General features: G+C 35.1%; 2 protein-coding genes across 2 annotated transcripts; one reads left to right on the top strand and one right to left on the bottom strand.

Moving 5' to 3' along the window:
* Nucleotides 1–762: 762 nt before the first annotated feature.
* LOC126795730 (uncharacterized) lies at nt 763–3,242 on the top strand. Its single transcript, XM_050522499.1, has 2 exons — nt 763–2,397; nt 2,718–3,242. The coding sequence occupies exons 1-2, from the start codon at nt 763–765 to the stop codon at nt 3,240–3,242; spliced, it is 2,160 nt and encodes a 719-aa protein (XP_050378456.1).
* An 845-nt stretch (nt 3,243–4,087) lies between these two features.
* Nucleotides 4,088–6,464, bottom strand: LOC126795330 (WAT1-related protein At1g25270-like). The gene is made up of 7 exons (XM_050522173.1): nt 6,271–6,464; nt 6,002–6,064; nt 5,759–5,875; nt 5,384–5,654; nt 5,043–5,201; nt 4,759–4,910; nt 4,088–4,295 (listed from the first exon to the last, which is right to left on the bottom strand). The coding sequence occupies exons 1-7, from the start codon at nt 6,462–6,464 to the stop codon at nt 4,088–4,090; spliced, it is 1,164 nt and encodes a 387-aa protein (XP_050378130.1).
* Nucleotides 6,465–15,262: the final 8,798 nt, after the last annotated feature.

Below are 15,262 nucleotides of genomic sequence, written 5' to 3' on the forward strand. Positions count from 1 at the left end.
CTTTATTTCATATGAGGTTTTTGGAACGTTTTTTTTTAGTCTTTTAGATCAAGAATTTATAATACTCAACAAACACACACACACATATATATAAAAGCAGAGGCGGACCTAGCAGTTGGCAAGCCCAGCTTCTGCTGGGAAGAAAAAAATGGGACACGTTCAAAAAAAAATTCTGCTGGGGTAAAATTGTAAATTACTAGTAGTCCACCTATTAGTTTTTAGCCTATATACATATCTGAAAAGGAGAACGAATCTCATTGTTCAACTGTTCTGCCTCTCAATCTCTTTTCCCAGAAAAATCTCTATTTTCATAATCTTTTCAATCTCAATTACAGCCTCTCAATCGGACCGATCGTCTGCACTTCACCATCTTCAGGTATGTATCTCTTGACTCTTTTCTTAGTATTTTGTTCTCACTTTATTAAATTCCTAAAGTTCAAAATTAGGGTTTGGAATTGTTTGAGAATTTGTAGGGATTGGGGATTTGGGGTGTTGAGTTGTATTACTTGTTTAATGAAGAGTTGTGTTTTATATAATCTAAATAATTAAATTCTCAAATTCTAATTGTATTTTATATGTTCTGTGATGTTGCTTAATAATTAATATGGAATTCTAAATTGGGATTAGTGTGTTTTATACAATCTATAGGTTATACTTTACATAATCTATTGTTTTGTTTGATTGTCTATTGTTTTATCCAGTATTTCTCTATAATCTGTTACTTTTATATATTAAAATGTTTGTAACTTTTGATTCAATAGGATGTCTGATCATCCCAAACCCAAACGATTCAAGAATATGTTTGCTTTCTATAAAAAAGATGTTGATAATCAAACTTCAACATCAGTTGCATCAGAGACTCCAATGTCTTGTTCTGATTGTCATTCTTCCTTACCAATTAATGAAGTTGAAACTCCATCAGAACATGATACTAATGTGCCTCCAACTGTAACTAATGTTCCAATAGAATCCCCTATCCAAGCTGATCCTGGATTACGTGAAATGATTTATTCATTACCAGTGAATCATCAAGATCATATCCGAAGGCAGTATATCCTTATGGGACCTTGTCAACCCAAGTTACAAAATTATCCACAAACCTTTGATGGACGTAATAATCGTCGTTTTCAATGTAGATGGTTCACACTATTTCCTTGGATGGAGTATTCAGAAGCCAAAGACAAAGTGTTATGTTTTCCTTGCTTCCTTTTTAAGAAAAATCCACCAAGACATCCTTTATTCACTGTTGAAGGGTGTTGCAATTGGGGTAAAATGTTGGCTAGGAATAAAGAAATTTGTGTACAACATGTGGGGCAGGTAAATTCTGCTCATCAATATAATGTTCAAAATTGGAGCAACTTAAGGAGAACTTCTCAACACATTGATAGAGTGATTGAAAAACTACCACCAGAAATTATAAGGCAGAATAGGTTACGTTTAAAGACAACAATAGCAGCTGTGAAGTATCTTAGAAAGGAAGGCTTGCCTTTTAGAGGCCACGATGAATCTGCTGACTTTACTAGTAGAGGACATTTCATTGAGTTAATAAAGTGTTATGCAGTTTTGAATGAAGACATTGCAAAAGTTGTTCTTGATAATGCTCCCAAACATGCCATGTACATTGCACCATCAATTCAGAAAGAGATCCTAGATATAATTGCTACCAAAATTCGAAGTAGAATTCGTGCAGAAATTGGAGATGTCAAGTTTTGTATCTTAGTTGATGAATCACTTGATGTATCTCATAAGGAGCAAATGGCCATTATTATAAGGTTTGTTAATGAAGATGGGTTTCTTCAAGAAAGGTTTCTTGAAATTGTAACAGTTGAAGACACTACTTTAGCTAATCTTAAAAAGCATATATGTATTGTGCTTTCAAGAAACAATCTCCAAGTGCAAAATATTTGTGGTCAAGGTTACGATGGGGCTAGCAATATGCGTGGTCAATTTCATAGATTGAAAACATTATTCCTTGAAGATTGCCCATATGCCTATTATGTTCATTGTTTTGCTCATCGATTACAGTTAGCTTTGAATGCATGTGCTAGAGATGTACATGATATGCAATTGTTTTTTCAGATGCTAAGTTCTATTGTTGGGTTTGTTGGCTCTTCATCAAAGCGTACAAATCAGTTAAAAGATATTCAAGAAGCAGAAATTGCAGAAAGTTTAGCAGATGGAAATCTTGAAACAGGAAGAGGGCTTAACCAAATCCGTAGTTTGAAGAGAGCAGGTATGACTAGATGGGGATCTCACTTTGCTTCCATTAGTACATTAGTCCATGTATTTGAAGAAATTACTCAACTTCTTCAAAGCATGATGAATGATAAAGATCTCCTAGGAAGTGTAAGAGGTGATGCAAAAGGTTACCTTAAGGCATTGAGGGCATTTGACTTTGTATTTTATTTGTTGCTCACTAACAAAGTTATGAGAATTACTGATTTACTTTCTCAAGCCTTACAGAAGTAATCACAAGACATTGTTAATGTCATGAATTTGGTTTCAAGTACAAAAGCACTTCTTCAAGCTTTGAGAGATGATGGTTGGAACAGTTTTTTCCAAAGTGTCTACGATTTGGTGAAAATCATGGTCTTGAAATGCCTAATATGGATGCAGCTTATTCAATGGGTACTGGTCGTGGTTGTCAACAACATAATGTTGTTACAAATGAACATTATTATCTTTTTGACATGTTTAATATGATTATACATGTTCAGATGATGGAGTTGAATGACAGGTTCACCGAAGAAACTATAGAGCTACTTATTTGGAGCTCTGCGTTGGATCCTAAAAACCAGTTCAAAAAGTTCGACATGGAAAAGATTTGCAAGCTTGCTGAGAAATTTTATCCTGAAGACTTTGATACATCTGAGGTAATAGCTTTCAGATTACAGTTAGAACATTACAAGTATCAAGTAGTTTTTGATAAAGATTTTCATAAACTATCTTCCCTTGCACAATTGTGTAGACGATTAGTTGAAACAGACTTAGCACAACTTTTTCCCTTGGTTGATAGATTGATTCGTTTAGTCTTGACACTTCCTTTTTCCACTGCAACTACTGAACGTGCATTTTCAGCGATGAAAATTATAAAGACTAGGCTTAGAAACAAGATGGAAGATGGATATCTTTCAGGTTGTATGATGCTCCATATTGAAAAACAATATGTTGACACTATTGACTCAGATGAAGTCATTGATCATTTTGAGTCTATTGGAGATCGTAGAGCGCAATTTCGGTAGAGCATATTGTATTTGTAATTGAATTATGTATTATTATAAGTGTCAAGTAAATTTCTTTTGGATTCTTGATGTATAGCATATAAGAATCGTATTTTGACTTGCAAATTTTTTGCCTCTTCTCCATTAATATTTTTCTGCTCACTTAGTTTTGAGACACTAGATCCGCCACTGATATAAAGAATACCGATAATAAGATTGAATTACTCCAAATGATTACCAAACATCTAAGCTAGATCTTAGATAACCAAAAGTACTTTGAACCTTCTGATAATTGTTTACAGCTCCTTTATTTTCACAACTCTCAGCACTCATGTAATTGTGTAAAAGCTAGAATAAAGGGTACCTACCACATGAGCTGAGTATGTCCTTGATACAAAATAATTAGATCGTAGTTCCATAGCTTGGAACTCCCTAATTTAGTGGTTGGTGATGCCTACAAGTTGAATTCAACTTTTCAATTTATCAGGTCCTTTTTTTTTTTCACTTGCAGGCTCGTTATAAACACCCACTAGCCCAGTAATTTTAATGATCTTTGTAGTATTATACTATTATTCAACATGTATCCTTATTTGATTGGTCTATGAGACATGTTCCATGTCGTAGAGTTGATGAAACATGCAATTTGGAGTCTCTATCAATACACAAAAACAACAACAATTAAAAGATCAATCATAAAATTTCAAAATTTCACATTTCTTCTTTTCTCAATAAAGCAAAAATCCTGAACTTTGACAGTAAGCAACATCCACCATAAGCTGCATGTGTTAATCCCTATCCTTTAATTTACTTGCAGAGTGTAAGACTACTTCACATATACATCTAGAACTGAAAAGCGATTAAATCTATCAATTATTTGTCGCATTTGTTTCAGTGTTGTGGTTCACGTCCTCCATGGAAGTTGATGTAATGACCTCAATAGAAGGAGATTGGTGTTGTTCTTGGCTTTGGAGTCTTCCTGGCGTCGTTATTGGACTTATCTGGTTGTTCATATCCTGACTCTTACCCCATAGTACCATGTATAGTCCACTCACAATCAGCAATCCACCTAGTACACTGTCATTTTCATATGCATATATGAACATACATTTGAATATGAAGACGATACGAGTAAGTGAAAACTAAAGTAAAAAACCAATTTTCTAAAGAGGCCGGTTTTGGGGAAAACCGATATGTGAATGTAACGAACTAACGATTACTCAAAGCATTTTGAAAGTCGTGGTGAATTGGGATGTATAGTGTTAATAAATCAAATGTTGAACTGTTATTCATGCCTTTGCTTTTTCATTTCTAGATTTTCCAGTTGTTTCGATCCTTTTCTAATGGAGGTTTCGTCACTTTGTATATATTTTCTGGATTTTGTTTTTTGATAACCTAAGAAATCTAATGTCTTTAACATATATTACTTCACCTGAATTAGAGATTGTAGGTTGTGATCATAAGTCACCAAGGGGTTGCAATTAAATTTTAAGAAGCTGATAATATGTTGCTACCTTACATTAGCGCGCGTAAGTCATACCTTCCAAAATTCAACTTCTCATCCAGAAGCAGAGACCCAGCAACTGCAACCATCACAAGCAAAAGAGGCTGAAAAGCTGCAACAAAAACAGGACCTCCCTTCTTAACGCACCATGCCATTAGAGTCACAGCAATTCCAGAGTTAAAAATACCCTGAGCAAATATGAGTGCGAAAAAAGTCTCTAATAAGCTATCAATGAACTCTAATTTTGTTTGTTAGATAAACTTTCTAATTTCTAAATTCAAACAAGAAAAAGAATACACAATCTAGAAATTTTATATTACTGAATAAGACATTGCAAGAAGTCGAATGTTCCAGCCCAACTTCCACTGCTTCCAATCCCTATCCATGCAAAGGGCAAATACCACCGATTGAATTGATCCCATTAGGGCCATCAGAGCTGTGCTCGAATATAGGAAGGGATATCTTTGATTAATTTTTGCCTGCACTGTTAAATTGAATAAATACATTTGTGATCTAATTATATAAGAAAAAAAACCATTGAACAATCTAGTGATCGAAATGAGTGATCGCAAAAGGAGTACATAGGATTTGATTCAATTGAAATATGAAACCTAAATGAAATAGTGCAACAATGTAATGAGCACGAGTGAACAAAACAGACCTGGATTATAAGCCAGATAGCAAAGGATGTACAACTAGCCAAAGCCATGAATGAGCCTAGCAAAAGACTTCCTGAGTCTTTGTTTCCTGGTGATGGAGCTTGAGCGGCGTCGTCTTTGTTCCCATAATGGCGTAGGAGATTATTGTTTGTAGACCATATGTTAATATTAAAGCCTTTGTAGAAGGTGAAAACCATAGCCCCTCCAATCCCCAAAATTGTTCCCACCACTTTAGCTTTCCCGGCATTAGTTCGTAGTGCCAATTTCTCCATTCTAATATGGATGTGGGTGGTGTGTGTAACAAATAATTAGGAATATGTACATGTCAGCATAATCATATCCAACCATTATAATGCAAATCATAAACGAGTGCCTACCTCAAAAGAGTGGAAAGGATAAAAGTAATAGCTGGGACTAGGTTAAATATGGCTACTGTATAAGTTGCCGATGTTTTGGCTAGGCTCTCAGTATAAAAATTTTGTGCTACTGTACCCCTACAATAACAGTCACCAGATTCATTAGTTATAATATATTGAAATTTTGATAAACCAAAATTGAATTATAAATATGTTGGTGTCACTGAAAAGCACACACAAGGTTTATGAAGGCAAGTTCTGTACCCAAACAACCCAGTTAGAAAAGATTGCAATAGTACAGTCCTTGTAAGTTTTGTCCAGCTTTTCCTAAAATTAAGAACAGCTATCGATAAGTATGTGAGAACCGTACGTACGCAAATAATGATGTTAAAATCTCGATCTATATATATGAATAAACAGAAGGTTAGCTTTTAAGCTAGTAAACCAACATTGTCAATTTGAATCATTTCTGAATTAATTATCTCTAACCAAATCCCAGAGAAATGAGTATGGCAGGTAGAGAAAATAATTACCTTATTTCGAAAACGAGAGCAAAGGGAGTCATGAAGACAGCAGCAAACATCATGCGGTAGGCAACAAGAACTCTGAAATCTATTCCGTCAACAGCGGCTAACTTGTATAATACATTCATTCCGGCAAATAGAGTCTGAACCACCACCATAACCGTCGCAGGCTTCATCCCTTCCATTGCCTTACAATTCTGCATGGTGTCCTATTGATCAATCGTCTCTCGTTAAATGAGATTAGTCGCCTAACAGGTTAGTATCGATCAAAAATGTGGTTATATAATTCAACTTGGGTTGAGGGCTTCTCATCCTTTAATGAGTGTAAACTCAATCTGAGATGGCAGTTAAGTATAACAACTTTATCATAATTCTGGTACTGTGATAATTGACTGTCTTTGCTACTACACGGTCATAACAAAATCAGAGAAATCCGAGGCATGTGTGTAGCTATGTACGAGTTGATATGTTCCTTAGAAGTAGTATTTTGTTGCAGAAGAATGTAATACGCATCAAAATATGGAGAAACAACATGTCTATTCATTGATAAAGAGGTCTTATATGTATGCATTACATTGAGTATTCCGTTGAATAAGAGATTTATATATTTCCTTATCTAGACTAACCTATACTAATTATGACAAGATACATCGGAAGATTACGAAGAGTAATTCTCATACAACACTCCTCCTTGTATCGTGATCCTAATGTGTCATGGTGCACCTCTGTTGATGTAATACCCGAGATTTTTAATCTTGATTAACTGACACATTATGACTAACTAATCGACATTTATCAAATAACGTAATTTAATACGTCGATATTATACTATACGTCGTCATCAACATTTTTGACGTTTTAAAATATTTTTTTCTGATTTTCAAATTGTTTTCCTGTGTTTCAAAATGTTTTACTTAACTTTGTTTTTACACGACTTCACTTTGGTCGTCAGATTAACATCACAATCATAACCCTTGGCTGAATTCCTATTATTTGATTTGGATTTTTCACTGCCAGGATTAAGAGAAAGCATATTTCTCTTCTTTCAATTTGCCCAAATTCGAGCCCATTTATTTTATTTCTACTTTTGGGTTGTTGTTGTTTAGTCAGAACTTGGGCCGGTGACATTTCACTATCTTTCGTCTCTTTGTTTGTAAACGCTGTGATTTGTAGAATTCGCGGAAATACTTTACGTTGTTTGTTCCTCTTGTCATTGTAAAAAAAATTTGTTCATAGGTTACTTCATCTTAGTGAGTGTACAAAACAAACTTCTTCGTTTTGTTTAGCTTACTAATCTCATTTTAATTCAAATATGCTGTTTGCATTCCTTTCCAGGATGTGACAATATAAACTTGGTATCAGAGCAGAATCTTTCCTCGGTCCTTTGTTTTCCAAATGTTTTAAAACCTCGGATACCAAAAAGAGTTTCTTCGTTAGCTTGTGTCATGTTTTCGTTTCTTATTTTGAAGTTAGTTCCTTTCTACTTAGTAACTTCTGCGTGTTCTCTTTCCTCCTAAGTAAATTCTTTATTTACTTTGTTTCCTATCTCAATTAGGAAACCACTTTAGGATAGCACTTAACTTGCGGAAGTGACATCTCTAACCTTTCTAGTTCAGCCTTAAATCGAGCCGATTAGCCTAGTATATGTAGGTCATGCCTGAGTCACGTTATCCAAACCATGTCGTGATCTAGTGCGCCTCATACAACCTTTAAACCAATTTTCCGCGAAATCCTTGTTTTTGGTGAGAATAAAATTCTAGTATGGTTCAGTAATCTTGTTTCTCACTTACGACAACCCAAAAATGTAATCTTGTTCATTCTTAACTCCATTGTGTGTTCTATGTCCTCTGAACATGAATCATCGTTTTATTTCTTCCTCATGTCGCATTTGAACTCCATGTTGCATGACTTATTTTAAAATTCATCATGCATTTTTGACTTATTTAAGTTTGTTTGTTAAAAATTATTGTTGCCGCAAAGGGTAAACGTGTTAAAATATACCAAGCCTTAGTTCCCTTTTATTATTTTGGCGTGTGCATTTTCGTAGTTGTGATATTCCTTTTAAAAATCGGCTTTATCCAAAAGCTCACGCACTTTAGCCGTGCTTGTGTACAAACCTAGCTCCATATGTATTTGAATTGAGGGTAGATTTAGAAATATTTTTAATCTCCAAATTTATTCAAAAAGGGAAAGAATAATGTTGTACTTGTGCTGGATTTGTTTTCGAGATTCCGCCAGCACTTTTCGATCATTTCTCTATTTATTTCACTACGTATCATGCCTAAAATCATGTAGGCCATGGTATTTTATCTTTCCAAAGTTTAACGGCCAAAGCTATATCCCCCAAAAATCCTGTCTTTGAGAAACTTTTCCATTCGACTTAAAGTCGAAAGATTGAGATTCACTTTCATTTGAAATATTGGGGACAAACAAATTTTACGATGGAAAGCTTACAACACTTATGAAGATTGCAGCAGATCAATCATTGCTTCCATTGCTTCCATCATTGACATTTCAGTCCAGACACATCAAGCATGAAGGTTCAGTCTACTGCTCTATCATCTTTCATCAGTAATCATCTCCAGTGTGATCTCCAGCTTTAGTTGTGGTGATCAATATCCGTAATTCCTGCCTTCAGTGAATGATGTTCGTAAAATTTAAGAATGCGGTATTTGGATTGTACCTAAAGACCTTGGTACAGAAAAGGGCAAAAAGGAAATCTTCACATAGACTTCATTGGTCATCTACCTCTGGACTCTGCTATCGCTACAGATGACGATCTCAAAACCTCCAGAGTCAAGTGACGTTTTACCTCAGCATCTGGAAGAAATTTAGTTCCACACAACATGAGGAGCATCTCAGAGTTTACAACTCCAAGAATTGACTACTTATGCGGAGTACATGCCTACGAAAAAGGGTATCAATTACCTACATGTTTCCATGCTGCAGAATGGTGAATGATGGGATGGACCATTTATGAGCATCCCAAAGACGTGACAGCGAGCATTGGTTCGAGATTTTTAAGTTCTGCCTCGCTACTTTTACTGAGCTATGTGCGAGAAAATCCTCGGAATACCTCGATTTGCGTGATGATGTCACTCTACTACTCTTTACTTGTTCGAGCATTAAGATTCATGGTAGACTACACCTACGTGATGCTTACAAGACGTCCAGAAGGATCAACAAAAGCATAGCTGGATTTGGAAATTACAAGTCGCAGTTCAACCAAGTGTAGATTATTGGACAAAGCTACTCTTGCACTTTTACGACAACAAGCTGGAGATGAAATTGAAACTTCAATGTCCCTGGAATTTTTCCTTGGATCAGGGAAAGTAATCTTCTTTATTCATATACAAAAGGAGTTTGCAACTCCAAAGTGTGAATACTAGGGGTGGGCACGGGACGGGATGGGACGGGACGAAGCTCATCCCACGTCCCGTCCCACTCTTTTGAAGCGGGACGGGATCGGGACGGGACGAGGGTTTTTAAGAATGCATCCCACTCGGTATCAATCCCGGTTGGGACGGGACGGGATCGGGACGGGATCGGGACGGGATCGGGACGGGACGGGACAAATCCCACCTTCATATAAAATTAAATAAAAACCTATATTTTTACTTTTTTATTAACAAAGTAACATTTAATAATGAAATTTTAACAAAAAAATGCATATTATGTTCAAAATATTATAATTTACCATTACTATTTGAGTTGATATAATTTTGGAGTTATTAAGAACATAAATTAGTTTCATTTTGATACAAATATATAAGAATTTTTAAGTTTTTATTAAAGGTGGGACGGGACGGGACGAAGCGGGATATAAATTATTCGTCCCACGTCCCGTCCCACTATTATGAAACGGGACGGGATCGGGACGGGACGGACGTTTTTAGACCTCCGTCCCGTCCCTATGAATTTCGGGACGGGATCGGGATTTCCGTTTTTTATGCCCACCCCTAGTGAATACTAGTCTCAACATCTAGACCTATTGGCTTAGTAAATTATAGGCATAAATGCCAATTTACACCCTAAATTTAGCTGAAATTGTCAATTTGCACCTCGAACTTGCATTTGAGTCAATTTACCTCCTAAACTTGGTAAAAATTGCCGATTTGCACCCCATCCGTTAAATTTAACTGTTTCTATCCAATTTTGCGTCACATGTCATGCACATAAGGGGTAATGTTGTCATTTTCTATTTACTCATATTGAAATTAATAAAAGTACTTAAGAGGAACACTTGCTATAATGTTTATTTTTGCGAAACATGTTATTGATTTATATATTTATTATTTTATGTGATATTGTATGTTAAAAGATATTAGAAAAAATATAAATAAATACATTGAAAATTAAAAATAAATGTGTGTTTCGAGAGAATTATTATTCTACCATTGTGTGTGTCTTAGCCTTATTAGGTTTTTTATTAGAGATATATTCACATCTTTGTAATAGATTAGGACTCCGAATCCTACGGGATTGTGGTTATGTAATGCCTATATATTGGCCTCATTATCAATCAATAAACGGTTACGTTATGTTCTATTACGTCGTTATTATTCTCGTTTTGTTCATCCTCCAACAATGTGTACATATAAAAATATATTTATACACAACACACTATATTTGAATGAGTGGGTATATTGAATATATAATTCAAAGTATGGTTAAGTAGGTAGAAAAAAGATGTAAATAAATAATTTGATTAACAAAATAATCCTCATTTTAAAGAATAGTTTTATTTGTTTTTAAGAAAAATATAAATATAAAATGACAACATTACCCCTTATGTGCATGATATGTGACGCAAAATTGGATAGAAACAGTTAAATTTAACGGATGGGGTGCAAATCGGCAATTTTTACCAAGTTTAGGAGGTAAATTGACTCAAATGCAAGTTCAGAGTGCAAATTGACAATTTCAGCCAAATTTAGAATGCAAATCGGCATTTATGCCTAAATTATATGATTTGTTTAAGCTTTTATTTTACCTTGTGGTTTACTCTCACCCTTTGAGAGTTGTATTCGAGAATATCATTTATTTCAAACTTTGTCTTCATTCGGAAGACAGAAATGAAACTTTGTGAAATCATTTCCTATCTTATCATTAAAGCCTATTCGTTTCAAGTTGTTATCATTTTTAACCCTCAAATTGTTCAAAGAACATTATTTCCTTGTTCTCAATATATGAACATCAATTCTGCTTGTTAACAGAAACTTTGTCTTTCACAAGTTTTCGTTGGCATAAAACATTTCTCGAGATACGCCTTTAAGTTTTCAATATTTTCATTCTTTTGATAAATCCGTAAAACTTCATGTTTACTCGCGGAACTCAAGTAGTTGTTGATCTTCGATACGTGTCTTTCACGCTAATCGATCTATTATCAAACCTGGGATTCTCATTTGCTTTTGATTCAACTTCATGTGTCACGAAGATTTTTCTGTCATTTTTCTTATGCTAGCAACTTACTTGCGGCATAATATCGATTATCGTGACACCTAGAATTATTTGAATTCTCAAATTAACTTTATATTAATTTTTGAACCACAAGAAGTCCTCCTACAAATTCTTTTCTTGTTGCGATAACCGATAAGGAAAGGATAAAGTAGTTATCACTACTTACAGACTTTTAAAATCCATTTTTTTCGATGGACTACTAATAGTCGGAATTAGACTTGTTTCCACATCCGACAATCATCCTATTCATTAGCAACACGGTCACCACTTCATTACCTTTCGGTTATTGGAGTCAACGACTAAACTTGGAGCTAAGTCTAGTACATTGGCAAGACGATCTTAGTTTGCGAATTTTCGTCAGAATTGATATCACAACTTCTGGACTTTACAAAGACGTAATGGTGGAAGTACCATTGATCAATAAGTGATAGGCATGTCTGCCTATAGCAATTCTTCAGTTATGACGTTGGCATATGGCTTATCAAAGACATATGAGTACAAGCTACTCGAGACATTACGGTTTGACGAGACCCTAAAAAGGTTGACCAAGTTGACCATATACCTAACCCTTGGAATTTCGTGGGCGAAATTGTTCCTCTTGTCATTGTAAAAAATATTTGTTCATATGTTTATTTCATCGTAGTGAGTGTACAAAAAGAGCTTCTTCGTTTTGTTTCACTTGCTAATCTCATTTTAATTAAAATATATTGTTTGCATTCCTTTTTGGGATGTGGCAGTTGCCTTGGTAATAACTTTGTCATGTAAAAAATAATTCTTGGGTAAAATAAAAAGCTCGGTCGAAGGGGAAAAAAGTACAACGCACCAACTACAATTGAAGATAACATGTGGTAGAGACTCCCCTTAAAGTCTGCAAAACAACTCCCTTTTATCGGTAACTCAATCTCGGAGTTTAGATAGATAGCGTATACGAGAGCTCTTCACATTCTTCAAAAGTAGCATTGGGTCAATGATTTTAATATCAAATCTTCCAAACATTCTTAAATCAAATATGTACACTTATCCGTACATGGATCAAAAGAAAAAAAATTGCATGACAACTCAAAACAAGAATTTGCAATGAAAAACAGATTCAAACATGGTATAACCTTCACTGACTTAAATAATCATAACTTATTCGGTACAATATGGGTGGATGAACTGTAAAACGTTTTGGAAAGTAGACACCTATAGCATTCCAGTGATATGTAGTTCACAATCTAGTTCATTCTGAGTTGATCACAAAGCTTTGTCAAAGTTAACTCAGCTTCAGGTTCCGGATACATCTGTCCTATGTTACTAAAACAGTTATAACTCAGTATAATATATATGGTTAAATGGTTGGTGTCCCTAGAAAGTAGACATATAGAACTTTCCAATGGTACCAAATTCATCGTTTTCCAACAAGTGAGTTGCCCTATAGGTCCCTTGGAAATTAACCTACGAATCTGCGCAGATTCTGACATCACTTCATTAAAGTGTCTTTGTGTTGGGATATAAGGTTTGATGTCATAATGTGTTCTGATAAAGCATTAACATATGTGTGGGCGCACTGAGCCATCATCTTAGTCTTATGAGTTTAAATTGAATGAGATGATGAGTCAAGTATATTACAACAAGTACATGCATACACATATCGTACTTAAATGGAGAGTTTCATCTCCTAAGACTTATCATCGCTTAAACGGCGGAAACACGTCTTCTCTTGACTTCAAATTATTCATGGAATACTTGTAGGCATTAGTTTAATGTCCTTACTTCCTTTAGCCAACTGATGAATAACATCATAAAAAACGGTCATCACTTTCGACACCTAGTATTCTAAAGATCATTTCATTCAACGCACCAACTACAATTGAAGATAACATGTGGTAGAGACTCCCCTTAAAGTCTGCAAAACAACTCCCCTTTATCGGTAACTCAATCTCGGAGTTTAGATAGATAGCGTATATGAGAGCTCTTCACATTCTTCAAAAGTAGCATTGGGTCAATGATTTGAATATCAAATCTTCCTAAACATTCTTACATCAAATATGTACACTTATCCGTACATGGATCAAAAGAAAAAAAATTGCATGACAACTCAAAACAAGAATTTGCAATGAAAAACAGATTCAAACATGGTATAACCTTCACTGACTTAAATAATCATAACTTATTCGGTACAATATGGGTGGATGAACTGTAAAACGTTTTGGAAAGTAGACACCTATAGCATTCCAGTGATATGTAGTTCACAATCTAGTTCATTCTGAGTTGATCACAAAGCTTTGTCAAAGTTAACTCAGCTTCAGGTTCCGGATACATCTGTCCTATGTTACTAAAACAGTTATAACTCAGTATAATATATATGGTTAAATGGTTGGTGTCCCTAGAAAGTAGACATATAGAACTTTCCAATGGTACCAAATTCATCGTTTTCCAACAAGTGAGTTGCCCTATAGGTCCCTTGGAAATTAACCTACGAATCTGCGCAGATTCTGACATCACTTCATTAAAGTGTCTTTGTGTTGGGATATAAGGTTTGATGTCATAATGTGTTCTGATAAAGCATTAACATATGTGTGGGCGCACTGAGCCATCATCTTAGTCTTATGAGTTTAAATTGAATGAGATGATGAGTCAAGTATATTACAACAAGTACATGCATACACATATCGTACTTAAATGGAGAGTTTCATCTCCTAAGACTTATCATCGCTTAAACGGCGGAAACACGTCTTCTCCTGACTTCAAATTATTCATGGAATACTTGTAGGCATTAGTTTAATGTCCTTACTTCCTTTAGCCAACTGATGAATAACATCATAAAAACGGTCATCACTTTCGAAACCTAGTATTCTAAAGATCATTTCATTCTAACTACAGTTCCATGCAATATTGCATATCCCTAGACAGTTATGGGTAAATTAGTTATGCGTAACGAGGGCCCTCATTATAAGCTATAACCGTTTAATTGTCACTTATACTCATCCATTCTGCAGAATGAACATGGGGTTACTGAATGTTCAACATCTATCCCGCCATGCAATAAAAAGTCTTCGAAGTGAATTCTCATGCATCATCCAGTCTAATAAACTTGATTGGATGGTCAAGGTGATGAACCATGAGTTTTAAGCAAGGAGATTCAGAATTGCAGCATTTGGCTCTTAGTTCATCAAGAGTCAATCACACTTCATTTTAATATCCCTACCTTCATCAAGTTAACGCACTCTGTGGTTTGGTGGCATTTGAATTAGGTTAAAACCAATATATCTATCTACTTCTCTTAACTTAGTACCAACTGAGATGATATGTGACCATAAGCTGCAAATTCAGTTGTTTTGGAAAACACCTAACTGACAAGGTATTATGAGGACAAACTGTCTCATATTTGATTCTAGGGCGTTTTGTCAGAGAGTTTGCACCTTAAGGTGAGTCTAAACTCTTTTATTTCTCACATGTGTGGTGTTGGCGTTACCTGACCAATGACCTATCTCTTTGTTAAAACTATTTCATACGGCTTTCCAAGAGGCTGTGGCGGCGACGTGGGTCGATCATCACC

This window comes from Argentina anserina, chromosome 5 (assembly GCF_933775445.1).
Source record: "Argentina anserina chromosome 5, drPotAnse1.1, whole genome shotgun sequence".
Lineage (NCBI taxonomy): Eukaryota > Viridiplantae > Streptophyta > Magnoliopsida > Rosales > Rosaceae > Argentina > Argentina anserina.

What these genes read in the sequence shown, in the direction of transcription:
- LOC126795330 (XM_050522173.1), bottom strand. Translation starts at nt 6,464, where the DNA reads ATGCAGAATTGTAAGGCAATGGAAGGGATGAAGCCTGCGACGGTTATG. An exon ending in TTCTTGCAATGTCTTATTCA is followed by an intron (nt 4,911 to 5,042) that starts GTAATATAAAAT and finishes ATATTTGCTCAG; the next exon opens with GGTATTTTTAACTCTGGAAT. An exon ending in GAGAAGTTGAATTTTGGAAG is followed by an intron (nt 4,296 to 4,758) that starts GTATGACTTACG and finishes TGAAAATGACAG; the next exon opens with TGTACTAGGTGGATTGCTGA.
- LOC126795730 (XM_050522499.1), top strand. Translation starts at nt 763, where the DNA reads ATGTCTGATCATCCCAAACCCAAACGATTCAAGAATATGTTTGCTTTC. An exon ending in CATTGAGGGCATTTGACTTT is followed by an intron (nt 2,398 to 2,717) that starts GTATTTTATTTG and finishes ATACATGTTCAG; the next exon opens with ATGATGGAGTTGAATGACAG.